Here is a 16,442-nt window from a genome sequence, read left to right as displayed (position 1 = left end):
AGACTATGCAGATTTCAAAAGAAGTCTTGCCATACTCATTAAATTAGTTGAAATGTTAACTTTGAGGGCAAACAAGGATAATGCAGTAAATGTAATTTGTCTGCATTATGAAAAGCCTTTGATTAGCTATTTAATAACAGACAAATCAATAAGGTCAGAGCGTATGGTATCATGGCACAGGGAGTGGAATGAATAATTAGCTAGCCCATATGGCGGGAAGCTGTGAATAGTCTTAAAGCATTGCTGCTGTTGGTAATATTCATATTAATGATTTTGATTCTGAAATCAAAATGAAATTTTAAAATTTCTAAATGGTGTTAAATTGGAAGTAGTCAATACAGAGATGAATTATAACAAATTATAAATTTACATGAATAACTTACAGAACAAGCCAAAAACTACTTCAATTCAGATAATTGTGAGGTATTAATTCTGGCAAAAAATAGTAAGAGGTCAAATGTTACTCAGGAAATAAGAATTTAAATTAGTTCAGGAACAAAATGATCTAGAAGTACAAACTTGGAAATCCTGATAAAATTACTCAAAAATACTTACTCCAATAAAGCTACTTCCAGTAGTGGAATTGAAAATTAGAGAAGATACATTATACTTGTTTTAAACATTAGTTCAACTACAATTGTGGCATTGCATTCAGTTTTCATTGTCTCTCATAAAAATAATGTTGACTGCAGCAAAAAAAAATATCCTTAGAAATGTAATACCAAAATTGTGAGGTTAAATCTATCAGGAAAGGATGCACAGAGGTGAGCACCATTACCTTTGTAGAATGGAGATCTGAGAGGTAATCTAATAAACATAATTAAAATTATTAAAGTTTTTAATATGATTGACACAGAGATTTTCTACTTTTGGGAAGGTAAAAACTAAAGGTTATTGTAAGGTAGTCAGCAAGTAATCAATCATGGAATTCAGGAAGAACACTAATCCAGAGAAGAATGAGCATGTGCAACTTTCTACCAAAGGAGGAACAGTACAGAAACAGCTGTGGAAAAGATGGGAATGGAATAGAAATATATGTGGATGGATTTAGTTGAATAAAAAGGAGTGGAAATTAAATGGTTAGGACAAAAAAAAAATAGTAAACTTTGCCATGTGTTAAATTCAAGCTTGCAATTCCATTGACAATTTGGTGAAATTCCTACTACTTCATATGTTAATCCATTTTGGTATTTTGCTGCAGTACTTCTCTGGTCGCTATATTCTCAATGCTGGCATCTATCATGGTAACCTTTTTCAAGTAACTATATATTTGTTTCAAATACACAAGCTTTTCTAATTAATAAATATGTTACATTATGGTTATAATGTAGCATTTATTTAGACAGCTGAAAATGACAGATAACTAAGTATTCTAATGTGAAATTGATTATAAGTATATATAGAAGCGCTGTAGAATCAGTAGGGGCAGTAGACCACTTGCTGTACAAGGGGTGAAGAGTTATAAAAGAACCAACCCTGAGGAAAATTAGACCTTGGACTGCCCGGCACCAGCCAAAGACAAGTGTAAATTGTCACCTAATGTTAAGGTAGGTCTCAACCAAGCAGCAAAGTTCAGTTTCAGTCACTAAAAGAATTCCTCGGTCAACATTTTTTAAGAATGATGATCAGCTTAATTTCTGATAAATTTTTGTGCTTTTTTTTAAGTTTGTTGTTTTATCTCAGACTTTTATCAACTGTTTTCTTGTGTTTTTCCACAGATTTATTCAGGCTGAAAGTCAAATATCAATATTTATAAGACAAATTCAGACAGAAATTAGATCTGTTACCTCACTAATGAATGTCTTCGCAGTACGTGGATTGAGAAAAAGTAGGGCTCTTCGAAGCATGTCTCGAAATCGGCTGAGCTCATCGAAACCAAGCGTAGAGAAGAGACTAGTAAACATGTTATTTATGCTGGTTTCCACCTTTTGAAGTGAGACTTCTATTCCCTGCTGTCCAGCTTGACCCAAGAATTCTTGAATACCACGAATGTCTGTTCAAATGATCAAAATAATTAAGTGTGAGAACTCATTTGGGTCAACTGATTAACTATTAACACAAATTTAATTTTCTTGTTAACTGTTTTATGAATTTGTTGCATACAATAACTGAAAGGATCCACCATTCATATATCATCACAAAACCAATAACTCTTCACTTTAAATATTCTTTGTAATTAATGGTTTGATTGTCTCTTGTGGTATGAGCTAATTAGGGTGAAATGTTGTCTATTCCTCTTGCAGATGAATTTGTTAACAGTAAATTAAAGAACAATAGATAATTCAGTGGTGGTAGAGGTGATGCTATTTACAAGTATCCATAATGGAAAATAAATTTACTCGGCATTTGGTTTCCAATTAGTGCATTCTCAGGTTGGCAGTATGATGATACCAGCTTTGAAGATATATAAGCCAACAAATTAGGGATCGACTGTAATAATCACAGCTTAGTACTTTTACAAGCAGCCAATTCACCCAGAAAGAAACAAGTTAATCAGTAATATAGTCATGCTACCTAGTGATATGATAAATTTAGTGGCACAGCTAGTTGATGGCGCATCCTACATGTGGCAGATACTGGGAGTAATAACCAATTCACTAGTACACCACTACTCCTACAATCTGCATGTTCAGCAGGGTTTCCTGTGAACTATTTAGTATATCGGTTTACATGTTGTTGCTAAATTATACCTTGTGCTACTTTATTGCAGTTGATAATCCATGCAACAGAAATTAGCTATGAATTGCATCGGAATCTAATGCAAACATGTTAACCAGATGCTAGAGGGAGCACCCAAAGGAAATGAAATCCCTAAGAACGTATTCATGAAGAGATATCCAATCAAGTAGTCGCAATAGAGGATAATTTCACATCAAAAGAACCGCTTACTAGAAAATTGCCTTCAACAACCAGCAGGGAAAATTCTGCCTTAAGAATAGGAAAGGTTCACCAAAACCAAAACAAATCAAGTTAATTTCTTTCCTTTTATGAGATGCTGGTCATGTTATATTATTATCATAATATTTTTGTTAGCTTGATCACTATGTCCATTCTGAATGCAGCAAAATGTAGCAGCAGATGCTGAATATGGGAAGCACAATGAAACCTCGAGAGGGTTGTGCACCCAAGTTTTGTGTTATTGCAACTCACATCTTGATCCGTTACAGTGTCTCTGATATGTTACCCATAATATTGGCAAGACAACCCAAAGAATTTTTACATTGCAGATACGATATTAATTATTTACATTATAGAAGGAGAGGAAGAAGTTCCTTCAGATTTACACATCACTGAAGGTTCCCATAAAAATCAAGGTACCATATTTCCTATGTGACAAGCTGTACTTTTCACTTCTTTCACCTTTTCTTGTAAATGCAGTGATCTGAATTATGAAATTTTGGTATTACAATACAGAAAAGATAATGTGGTCATTAGCTTTTAATTAAACTTCATTAAAATGTATATCAAACAATCAGATTTAAACTTAAGTATCATGGGAATGTTAGATTGCAGTCAATGCTATAAATTCCTTATTTTATTTATCTGTGACAATTAGAAGGGAAATAAGCTTGGGTTGTTACCATATGCATCATCGTAGAAGATCATGAACTTCTGCCAAGAAAATTCAGAGATTACTTTAAGGATGACTTCATTAAAGTAGTCAGGAGGGCGTACAGAAAGTGTGTAATCATTGCTTCTAGCATTCCTCGCAATGGAGCATCGTGAGCGTGGAGTTCCGGCTGGCGTTCGTTGAATGTAGAGGTGAGGAATATGCATTCCATTCGCAAAGGACTGAAGTGAGGCAGAAGGTGCACAGCCAGTGGAACTGACAAGAGCCAATATCCCTTGCGACACAAGATCACAGGCTGAAACAAAAACATTTTCTGTTAATATAATTAACAACAAATAATTAAAATTGCATTTATTTATTGCCTTAAACACGGAGCAAAAGCCTAAGGATTTCAACAGAACTTTGAACCAAAGGACAAGAACTTCTGCTTGAAGGGCTGGGTCTTAGAGGATATCTGGGGGTTTGGAAGGATTTTGTAGGGATAGAGTACTGTAGAAAATTATTTCAGAGGATATGGAGCTAAGTAGCTGATGGTCATGACAAAACTGCCTTTGAAACTTCAGGAGAAATTGTCCAAGAAGAGGCAAGCATTTTCCAGTAATGGTTAAAATTTTAGTCATTAGAGTATTCAATCATGAAGAGATTCTTGGATGAGATCAGATTGAAGTGCAGAGTTGAGAGGTAAATGATAAGGGAGAGGGCAAGGTTTGTGCTTTACCATGAGTTAGGACTTTAGGGAGGTAGTTTGCTTAACTGGAAAGTGGAAGGATGCATGTAGCAAAATGATTAAACCTTTATCTTGGAGAAATGAAATCCATGATCTTTTCTTCAATGTTAGAAAGATAGAGTAAAGATGTGGCTGAGTTATTTGGTAACAGACAAAAGAAAATAATTCCAGCACCTGAACCTCTTAACGTAAACCTCCCCAATAAACTGGGAGCCAAAATCTTTGATATATCTAAAGGATCATAATCAAGCTGGGGGACTATTTATAAAGAGCTAGCATGTAGAGAATGCAGGAGAACAATAAATTTGTCACAGATTGGATAAAGGGTGACATCAGTTTGTCAGGAGAATTAATGGCACAAATTTAGAACTAGTAAATACAATGGAGATTTTAAATGACAGGTAAAATGGTCGGTACAAGGTAAGATGCTTTAGGGATAAATGAATACATTAAGACATGGCTTGCTGTCAAGGCTCAACATCTCCAAACACCTGCTGTACTTCAGATGCCCCCAACTTCCTACCCACCACTGTGAGAACCTGAGGCCAGAAGATTAAGATGGAATAAATTCCTCTGAGATAGCACAATGTCAATTTATAACCGCCACCAGCCAACATCTAGATTTAAAAGCAATAATGGATAGGGCATAGATAAGTGGAAGTTTGGAACAAAGTTGATTTGTTCCTTTCATTTTTTTAAAACATCCAACTAACTTTGTATAAAGTTTCTTGCTGATGCACCGTAACTGTACTGCGAAGCAGATTTTCAATTGGTAATATCAGGGCAACACATCAAGCCTGTTCTATTATTCATTAAGATCATGACTGCTTTGCATTGTAACTTCATCTCCCTGCTTTCCCTTCATATCCATAAATCACATACTTGCAAAATAAATAATCTCAGTTTTAAAATTATTCATCAGACTGGTACCTATTTCTTATTCACCAGTCTTTAAACAAAAAAATCCAAGATTCTCATTTGAGCAACATACCGCTAATTCGAAGATGTTTCTTTCTGGGACTTCTCAAGCAGTAAAACATTACATTTTGTCCATTCAGTTGACTTACCTCAAAGACCTAAAAATGTTAATCCATACAATCCTTAATTTTCTGTATTCACAGTATTTATTACAAGGCCATTTTATTATTCCTAAGATGTGGTGTTATATCTGAACACAATACCACTTGGTTTGTATATTTTGAATAAACCCGTTTCACTTTTACATTCCAACTCTCCCTGCACAAAGCCTAATGTATCAATAGAGTTTATGATTTTCTTTATGCTTGATCAATATACTTTTAGAAATCTGTATATATGAACTAAAATATCTTTAGACCCCTGTTACTCACACATTTTCATATCTTAAACATGATCATATCTATATATTTCATCTATAATTGTTATACTTACCCATGCTCAAATTCATCTACCATTAACTTGCCTGTTCAATCTATTAATTCTTTTTCATAGATGTATGCACTTTCACACATTACTATTATGCTATTAATTGTTGTGCCGTCATAAAAGCCTTAATTTTAGCTCAGTGGAGTTTCCAATACATTAATGAATGATAATGAATAATTAAAAGTCAGTACAAATTCTCATAGACACTCAAAAATGTGGAATAGGATATGTCTAGTTATAAGTATCAATTTATACCAGAGACTACCCAGAGCCACAGGGTAGCTTTAGAGCAAGCAGCTGCACTGTGGATATGATCTTCTCACTATGCCAGCTGTAGGAGAAATGTCAAGAGCAGCAAAAACTATTCTTCATCACATTCATTGACTTGATGAAGTCATTCGACCTGGTCAACAGAAATGGGCTCTTCAAGTTGCAGCAGAAGATAAGCTGCCCTCCAAAACTGCTTGGCATGACCACTTCCTTCCAGGAGGACATGCACAGTACTGTCTGCTTTAATAGCACAACTTCGAAAGCCTTCCCAGTGAGAAGTGGAATAAAGCAAGGGTGTGTTCTCACACTGACACTCTTCGGCATTTTCTTCTTCATGCCTTCTCAGTGCACCGAGAGCATCTACCTACATACCAGAGCTGACAACAAACTCTTCAACATTGCTTGCCTTCACTCCAAGACCAAGATCCAAGAGGTCTTCATTCTCGAGCTGTTGTTTCCTGATGATGCAGCACTGACTTCCGACACAGAAGCCCAAGTGCAGTGTCTCAGTGACCACCTGTCCAATGCCTGCAAGGAGTTCAGGCTGACCATCAGCTTGAAGAAGACCAATGTCATGGCCCGGGATACTGACTCGCTCCCATCCATCACCTTCAAAGGTCACACTCAAGAGGTAGTTGACTCCTTCACTTATCTTGAGTCAACCATCACAAACACTGTCTCTTGAAGCTGTGCTAAGCAACAGAAAAGGCAAGGCTGCAGATGTCATAGCTAGGCTGAACAAGAGAGTGTGGAGCAACAGAGCCAACAGCCATCTGACTGTAAATACCAAACTGTACGAGTATCAGATCTGTGTTCTTGGCACTCTTCTTTACAGCAGAAAAGCCTAGACAATCTGTACCAGCCAAGGGAAGAAACTAAACAGCTTTCACCTGCATAGCCTCCGATGGATGCTGCATGTACCTTCGCAGACAGAGCCTCTGATGCAGAGGCCTAACAATGTGCAGGCATCCCCAGCATTTTCACTTTTCTCAACCAGAGGGAGCTCAGGTGATTAGGACATGTCAGACGAATGGGCTCAACTCAAATCACAAAAACCCTGCTGTATGGGCGGCTAGCAATGGGTGCACGCCCAGTTGGTCTCCCACAGCTTCACTTCAAGGCCATCTGAAAAAGGATCTGAAGCTGGCCAACTTAGATGTGAGCAACTGGGAAGACATAGCAGATGACCGGGCCACCTCAAGACTTGCAGTTCGAAAAGTTGCTCGAAGAGCAGAAAGTACTCTAATTAACAAGCTGGCTGCCAAGAGAGCTTACGGAAGGAGAGGGCGGCTCCAACCAGATACCTGTCTTCCTTCACCCAATGTGGAAGAGACTGCCAATCCACAGTGGAATTCCTCAGCCACTCTAGGAAGTGCACTACCAAGAGCTGACTTTTCCTGTGTGCTATCCACCATCTTTTGAGACAGAAGGATACAAAACAAAATATTAACATCTTTTAAAATATATCAAACATGAACCAACATGTCTCCAATCTCCACCCTTTTTGGTTTATAATGCACAAATCTAACATCCAGGGTCAAGGTGACAAAGCATATATTCTATTGACTGTAATACATACATGGATGTACCACAGTTTGGCATGGCAACGGCTCTGCCCTAAACCTGCAAGAAATTCCAGATGGTTTTGGATACAGCATTAAAAACTAGCTTCCTTTCATACACTTCTCATTGCCTCAGTTAAGCAGTCTCATCCATCCCTGATATTCTTTCTTCTCTGCCCTCCCATTAGGTATAAGATATAAAATCCTGAAAGCATATATGACCAAGTTCAAGGACATTTTCTATTCAAATTTTATAAGATGAGTAAATGATCCCATAGTCCGATGTGATGGACTTTTTCTTTTCTTTTTCAATATTTTATTGGTATCTTACATAAAAGAATATGGAGTACAGTAGGATATATAATATATATTGATTACAATATATTGGAATCACAAATATAGTCTCATTACCCCAGATCCATATAAATTAAATTTAAACATAATACTGAAAAAGGATAATTTTATTATAGAAAAAAATCTAACCCACTACCAAAAAAAGCTGTTTGGTTAAAAAAAAAGAAAAAAATCTTTATCATATAGTAAAACATATTATTAAGAAACATCTGTGCTTTATAGCAAATCAAAGATTATGAAAATAATTCAAAAAAGGTTCCCAGAATGTTAAAAAATCTTGTCTAAGTTCAGAAATGGAACAGTGAATCTTCTCTAAATTTAAACATGACATAACACCATTTAACCAATTAATATGAGTAGGCGGAGTGGCATCGTTCCACTTAAGCAACAATGCCCTCCTGACTATAAGAGAAATAAAAGCCAAAATGTGCAAATCATGTGTCTCCAAAGTAATATCATTTCCTCCAACAATACCAAATAAAGCAGTCAAATTTACTTTAAATGCATCGAAAAAGTTTGCAATACTTCCAATATTTTTCAAGACACGAACAAGTCCAAAACATATGAATTAGTGATGCTTCTCCATTGTTATATCTATCACGATAGGGAGATATATCAGAATAAAAATGAGACAGCTTATCTTTAGTCATGTGGGCCCTATGAACCACTTTAAATTGCAGAAGGGAATGATGGGCACATAACAACGAGGTGTTAACCAATTTAAAAATTTCATTCCAAGTATCCTCAGAAATTGGAATCTGTAAATCTTATTTGTAGAGATTTTTAATTTTGTCTAAAGGAATATTTCTCATTCCCAACAACATACCATAAATATTAGATATAGATCCATTGTGGAAGGGTTTCAAATTAAAAATTGTATCAAATAAATTCTTATCTGGACTTCTAGGAAATGTATGTACTTGAGAACACAAGATGTCTCTAATTTGTAAATATCGAAAAAGTGGGTTTTGGGTAGGCTATACTTAGCTGACAGTGTTCAAATGAAGAGAGACTATCTCCAACAAACAAATCCTGAAAACATTTAATACCCAATCTATTCCACTCTTTAAGTCATAGAAGGTTTAAAAAAATAGAAAAAATGGGACTTGAAAGTGAAAAACTCAATAAACCAAAATATTTTCTAAATTGTACCCAAATCCACAACGTGTGTTTAACTACAAAATTATCAGTTAAATTACTTAAAGATAAAGGAAATGAGGATCCAAGAAGAAAAATGATAAAAAAAAAATTATTAACAGAATTAGCTTCTAAAGAAACCCAGACCGGACAGTCTTCTTGATTAATATAACAAAAATGTATGATTCCGTATGTTGACTGCCCAGTAATAAAACCTAAAATTGGGTAAGATTAAACCTCCATTCTTTTTAGCTTTTTGAAGATGAACTTTATTTAATCGAGAAATCTTATTTTTCTATATGTAAGAGGATATAATAGAATCCAGAGAATCAAAAAAGGACTTAGGAATAAAAACAGGCACAGACTGAAATAAATATAAAAACTTAGGCAAAATATTCATTTTAATAGAATTAGTTCAGCCAATCAACAATAAAGAGAGGGGTGACCAATTTGATAGTGCTGTAGCGATGTGCTACACACAGCGCTGAAATAACAACATGCAGTCGGTAAGACGTTTCGAGACTAGTTTATTCAAACTTCACCGCGCTAGCATTTAGTCCCTAGCTCCCACCCTCTCCGGGCGGAAATGACATCAGAGGTGCATGACCAAAGTCTCTCCCTGCGTGCTGGCTATTTGTGAGCAGGTTCGCCTGCGCAGAAATTGGGCTGCCACATAACCCCTCCCCCCAGAATGGCGGGCTTCTGTGCCCCACCGCTGGTGGTAGAAACACCACTGTTCACTATCCTCCTCACTCCTGCCTCTGTGTTGTGTGTGTCCCCCTGCTGGGCCTGGTCTGGTCCGCTGTTTGGCGCGTGGCCTGGTAATCTGACCGACGGACACCATGCTCTCCCTCTTGGCTTTCTACAGCACGTCTGTCTGGGCCGCCACCTTCCGGGGATCACTGAAATTTGCGTCAGCCAGCAGCAGATTGTATGTCCTCAGGCAGTTGCTCTAGGAACGCTTGCTCGAAAATGAGGCAGGGCTTATGTCCGTCAGCCAGGGCCAGCATCTCGTTCATCAATGCTGACGGCAGCCTGTCTCCCAAACTGTCCAGGTGAAGCAGGTGGGCACCCCGCTCATGCTGTAAGAGGTCAAAGGTCGCAAAGAGCAGCGCTTTGAATGCTTCATATTTGCCTTCTTCTGGGGGCAACTGTATGAAATCCGCAACCTGGGTGGCCGTCTCCTGGTCAAGGGTGCTCACCATGTGTTAGTAACGCATGGAATCAGAAGATATCTGCTGAATCTGGAACTAGGCTTCTGCTTGGCTAAACCACAAGCGTGGTTGCAGCATCCAGAAAGTCGGCAGTTTTAGCGAAACTGAGTGAACAGATGAAGAGTTGGTCATCTTTGGTCCAAATCCTGTTTGGACCGTTGGGGTCACCAATGTAGTGATGTGCTACACACAGCGCTGAAATAATGACACGTAGTCGGTAAGTCATTTCGAGACTAGTTTATTCAAACTTCGCGGTGCTGGCATTTAATCCTTAGCGCTCGCCCTCTCCAGGTGGAAATGACGTCTGAAGTGCATTACCAAAGTCTCTCCCGGCGCGCTGGCTACTTGTGAGCCGGTTCGCCTGTGCAGAAAGTGGGTCACCCAGTCCCTTTTAACATAATTCTGAAGTGTAAACAAATTTCTTTAACAGGGTATTTATAATTCTCAGTAATTGTTACACACAAATAAGTAAATTGATTTCTTAAAATTTTAAGAGGAAGGTTAGTATTAACTAATACCAAATTATTCAAAGGAAAAAGTTCACTCTTATGAAAGTTAAGTTTATATCCTGACGAAAACAGGAGAGTAAAGAAAGTACGGAAGGTAAAGAAGACTCCACATTAGAATTGTAGAGCAAAAGATTATCAGCATAAAGTGAAACTTCGTGGATAATACCCCTCATTAAAATACCAAGGATATCATTAGATTCCTGGAAAGCAATTGCTAAAGGTTCTAAGACCACATCAAAAAGCAAAGAACTTAAAGGACAACCTTGTCTAGCTCCACGTTGAAGTTTAAATGGCTTAGAGCTCTCACACTTAGTAAGAACCTGAGTGGAGGAAGATAATTAAAGTAATTTAATCCATTGAATAAAATTGGGCCCGAACTTAAATTTTACTAAAGTTTTAAATAAATAATTCCATTCAAGCGGATCAAAGGCTTTCTCGGCATCTAAGGATATCACACAATATCACTTTAGAAAAAGAATGAATAACATTCAATAAATGACGAATATTAAAGTGGGGGCATCCGGTCTGATCATTAGAAATAATAGATGGCAAAATAGTTTCAATCCTACGAGCCCAAAGGTTTAGATGAAATTTTAGTCTCAACATTAAGTAAGGAAATTGGTCTATAAGAAGAACATACAGTTGGATCCTTATTCTTTTTAAGAATAAGCAAAATAGAGGCTTCATAAAAAGATTGTGGCAACCTACCTAATTTAAAAGAGTCTGAAAGGACTGAATATAAGTAAGGTATTAACAAAGAGGAAAAAGCCTTGTAAAACTCTCCAGAAAAACCATCAGGACCCGGAGCCTTCCCTAAGTGCGAAGAGTGAACACCCTCGGCAATTTTCTCATAAGAAATGGGTTGATCCAGCAATTTTCAATTATCATCAGCAAGTGTAGGAATGTTTAAGCAATCTAAGAAATTATTCATTACAGTATTACCTTTAGGAGGATCAGAACTATAAAGTTTAGAATAGAATTCTCCAGAAGTATCATTTATTTCTAAATGATCAGTTGTTTTATCACCATTAGCTTTACAAATTTCTTTAATTTGTCATTTAACTATAAAGGTCTTTAACTGGTTATCCAATAGTTTCTCCGTTGTATCTCCATGAACATAAAACTGACTTTTATCTTTTTAAAGTTGAGTTTCAATTGGATAAATTAAAAGCGGATCATATTTAGTTTTAATTTCAACACATCTTTTATATAAAACAGGATCTGAAGCCAAAGCATATTTTTGGTCTAATTGTTTCAACTGATAGGCTAATTAAATTCTCTCCTTATTAGCTTTTTTTCTTAACGCTTGCGGTAAAAGAAATAATTTGTCCTCTAATATAAGCCTTACAAGCATCCCATAAAATATGACTAGAAGTCTCTTCTAGCATATTCTCTTCAAAAAAAGAGTAATTTGTCTCTCCAAAAATTTTTAAAAATCCTTATCAGATAACAGATTTGGACTAAAATGCCAGAATCTGTTTATTTGGGAGAAACCCAGAAGATTTAATGATAAAAACACAGGAGTATGATCTGAAGCAGCAATTTCTTTATATTCACAGGATCGACCCAATGGAATCAATTGACTATCAACAAAAAATAATCAATCCTGGAATATGTATGATGAACATGTGAAAAAAATGAATACTCTTTATCTGTTGGATGCAAAAAGCGCCAAATATCAACGATATCACATTTCATTAGAAAAGATTGGATAAGCAAGGCAGATATACTAAAAGTCAATCATTTAAACAATGAACGATCTGAAACAGGGTCTAAACAATAGTTGAAGTCTCCTCCATAAACAAGAGAATGCAGACTTATATCTGGTAAAAGTGAAAAAATCTCTTCTGAATTGCTTTCCATTGTGTACATGTTTCTTAATATGCTGATACCTTTCATCCATTCTTCCTTCATGCCAGGAATAGTTCCATTAGATATGAAAAACCTCAATGAGCAAAGCACAAGATGTGGGAATCTTCATAGTTACTAGAGACTGAAACATGGACATGAAGCAACTTCTACATAAGTTGTTGGCTCTTAGAACAGAAACCAAAACAATTACACTCTAAAGAACTACTGCTAATGAAAAGCAGATCTAGAAACTCTTGTGTGGCACTTTTCATCAGCACTCCAAATCCTGAAGTCACTTTGTTCCAGAGTGCAATGCAACTGTAGCCAGGTCCAGGTTGAATAATGCCACTTCAAGAATTTGACCAGCCATTTCCACTCAGAAATACCCTAACACATCCGACATGATATTTGCATCATTACTGTGCAATACTCTTTTGGACAGTTGTTTAGGAAATTAAGTCATATTATTCCAGGGAGGAGTTATAACTGAGCACCCTTATGACAATGTTAGTTTGGGAGCTTTGATCCTTCTGAAGCTGTAAATTTAAAAGGGGCTTTTGACCTCATAATTTACCTCATTATGGCCTTGCACCTTATTGTTTGGCTGGACGTGCACGTTCTCTGCAACTGCTACACTTTTTTTGCAGTCAGTCATTGTTTTCCTTTGTACTATATCAATGTAATGCTGCAGTGAAAAGATCTGTATGAAAGACATTCAAAACAAAGTTTTTCACTGTACTTCCAATACTGATCCATCGGTACACCAATAATCTGTGATGGAGAAAAAAAAACATGCTGTGAATTTAAAATAACCCAGGCTCTTCCCCTTTCTCCATTCTGGTTAATATCCAGACTCACTAGTCACAACCTTCTAATTTTTTTTGCTTATGTCAATAAGAGAATTTCATCCCTGATTCATTATTGGTTTTTCTGAATGTCAGGTACATTGTCCTCTTCCGTTGCTATGAAAACTGACACAAAATATTAAAGATGCGATTTAAAGAAGCTTATTTATGTTACATCCTTCAATTCATTGCACTTTTTTGCTGTTGCAAATATATCCATAGGCTAAGCTTAGGCTGTCACATTTGCTTTGATGCTGAGCAGATTTAGCTAAATCCAAATGTCATAAGTAGTTTCAAATTCAAATCAGCTTGTGGCATGTTTCATATGGTAGCCAGTAAATGATCTGTTTTTTTTAATACATAGGCATGCAGTGTTAATTAAAGGCACATGAATGTACACATAAATATATAGGTGCCTTGAGTTAAACCTGCAAATCTACCAAATTTATATATGTAAGTCTACACAGAGCAGCTCCCATAACAAAGAAGCTTACACCCTCTTGAACAAAGCAGTCAATTACATTGCATCTATATTTATCCACAACTAAACATTCTCTCTCTCTCCACCGTGAATGTAGAGTGCACCAGCAATGAAATGCACTGTCCCAAAGCTACTTCAACAACATATCCTAAACCCACTGCCTCAAGAACAATGAAAGTTAAGAGCTGTAGATATACAGAAAAGATACCACATGCAAGTTTGCCTACATTGGTTCTAAGTCCTGTAACGTTCCACCCAACATAATTTCAAAATTAGTTCAAGATGACAGCTCACCACCACTTTAGCAGGTGGGCAATAAATGGTGGCTTTGTTGAGGACAAGACCATAGTTCATCTCATTGTGGACTATGGGTTTGCAAAGAGAATGTGGAGTAAGATGCAAGTAGCTGTGTCGTATTTCATCTCGAGCAACTGTGTGACCGAGGACTCTCTGATAAACAAGCTGTTCCCAGAGACATGCAGAGAAATGGATATCAAGTACTGCAGGAAAATCAACAGCTCTGAAAGATGCCCTTTGGTCTGCCCAGAGCATGTTGGTCTGCCAACACATTGAGATATTTGCAGAGGAAGCCTACTGAATGGCACATTCCAGGCTGCGGAAGTAAGTGGTGATGGATGATCTGAAGCTCAGTGCAGCCACCAGAAGGGCTTTCTGATGAAGGACCACAGCATAGGGTTCTTCCGCATCTGGATGGTTAGGAGCAGGATGGGTGAGAAAGCCCCATGAATACTGTAATAGTGTACCACTCCAGGGGACATTATGAATGATAATAGTTTTTAAAAATGTAATTGGACACAACATAAGACATTGTCTGTGAATGTAAGAATGAAAAAAAGCATTGCATGGTTTATTCTTGTAAATTTTTTTTTATAATGAATAACATTTATTTTGGTTAAAAATAAATAGTGGGCTTGTGAGCTATTGCTTTATTTTGAAAATGAATAAGAAAACTATAATATATTTAGTATTTCAGGAATATTTGAGTGATATTGTATGCAAATTGATTAAGCATTCTTTCTTTGTTTACATAGTTCTTATAGGTTATATGTAAAAAGTACGCGAATGGCATAAGTCATTATACCATCATGTCATATGTGAACTCCTCACCATAAGGAAAAGTGAAAGGGGAAGAAAACTAAGTAGACAAGCATCCTGGCTCCTGTGGTTTTCTTTCAATTAGTTTCTGGAATTACAAAATATAATAATGGTAACGAGGAAAGTTTAAAATGAACCCGAGATGTTTACCTACATGTTGAAGCACAGTATTTTTTTCATCAGGAGACAGAAATGTTCATGTTAAAGAAAGGCAGAAAATGGACAAAATTAACAAGCAACAAAAACAACCATGGGTTCATCAACAGTGAGTACCAGGTGATAATAATTATTCATTTTAAAAAAAGCCGAAACAGCTAGCTACATTGGAAAGATAAACGTGTTTAAATGCACAACTGATAACTGGATGATGTATACTAAATGAATTGAGCAGTATTTTGAAGTAAACAAAGCCGATGAAAAAACGAATGCCAGTGTTGCTGAGTGCAGTGGGTGGAAAAGCATACAGTTTGCTTAGAAATTTAACTGTTCCAACCAAATCAGCCAAAGTAAGCATGTCAGTCAGACAAAATAAAATGGATTGCACAGGGAAGAGAAAAAGACAAAAAGTCAAGAGCAAAAGTGATTAGGTAATTGGCACCTGGCTATAAAGTAAGTTATGTCTGTAGAAGAGGGTGCAGATGGCTGAATGCATAGGTAAATTGTAGAGCATCATATGTTCTGTAGATGCTCAAGTATCAGTGCTCCTCCTCACACTAAAACAATTTCCAAAAAACAGGAGAAAACATTTTGTCTAGAGACTTAGCTTGGTTCCTTGTGTGGAAAATAGTACTGACTTGTGGTTCCATCATGTTATAACTGTAGGCCTTAAACTTGCATAGTTTCCACATCCTACTTGCTTGCTTGGGGGTTATATATTTGTAAAGTGCATTCAGAATGGGTGTGCAAGGGCACTGCCATGCTTGTAGTTGCTGAACATTCATTCTGAGATTAAGAAATGAACGGCCATTTATGGATAGTTTCATTTGTGCATTTAAAGCAAACCTAGAACTCCAATAGAGTGAATTTTCTTAAAGTTCATATTCTTAGCAATACTGTTATAAAATTTTTGTTGCATGGAAATTCATTACATCTCACCTCCTTAATCAAAGACATTATTCATGTGTTGAAATGTAAAGTGTCAATTAGACATGAGGGAATATTCTGTTCCTTTAGGTTGCTAATTATTATGTTTATTTTATTATTTTATATTGCAATATTCTTCACAATCATGTTGTCATTAAATTTTAATTGATCTAGAATTAAAATCCAATGTTATATTCATATGAATAATGGTTATTTTTCCATTCCACAATTTATAACAACTAAATACAGGCACATCTCTTGTATTTTAGATTAAATTTTTATTAAACTCTGAATGATATCCAGAATGGTTACTGACTG

General features: G+C 36.4%; 1 protein-coding gene across 2 annotated transcripts in view; it reads right to left on the bottom strand.

The window, feature by feature from the left end:
* The window catches only part of LOC140739358 (glutamate receptor ionotropic, delta-2-like), a 506,376-nt gene that overhangs the window by 196,709 nt on the left and 293,225 nt on the right, over positions 1–16,442 (bottom strand). For both annotated transcript variants that reach the window (XM_073067583.1, XM_073067584.1), the window contains 2 exons: positions 3,582–3,866; positions 1,788–1,993 (listed from right to left, as the gene is read on the bottom strand). In XM_073067583.1, the coding sequence (XP_072923684.1) occupies positions 1,788–1,993; positions 3,582–3,866 (491 nt within the window). The remainder of the gene's footprint in view (positions 1–1,787; positions 1,994–3,581; positions 3,867–16,442) is intronic.

Source organism: Hemitrygon akajei, chromosome 15, assembly GCF_048418815.1.
Source record: "Hemitrygon akajei chromosome 15, sHemAka1.3, whole genome shotgun sequence".
Taxonomy (NCBI): domain Eukaryota; kingdom Metazoa; phylum Chordata; class Chondrichthyes; order Myliobatiformes; family Dasyatidae; genus Hemitrygon; species Hemitrygon akajei.
This window is presented reverse-complemented; position numbering and strand designations above follow the sequence as displayed.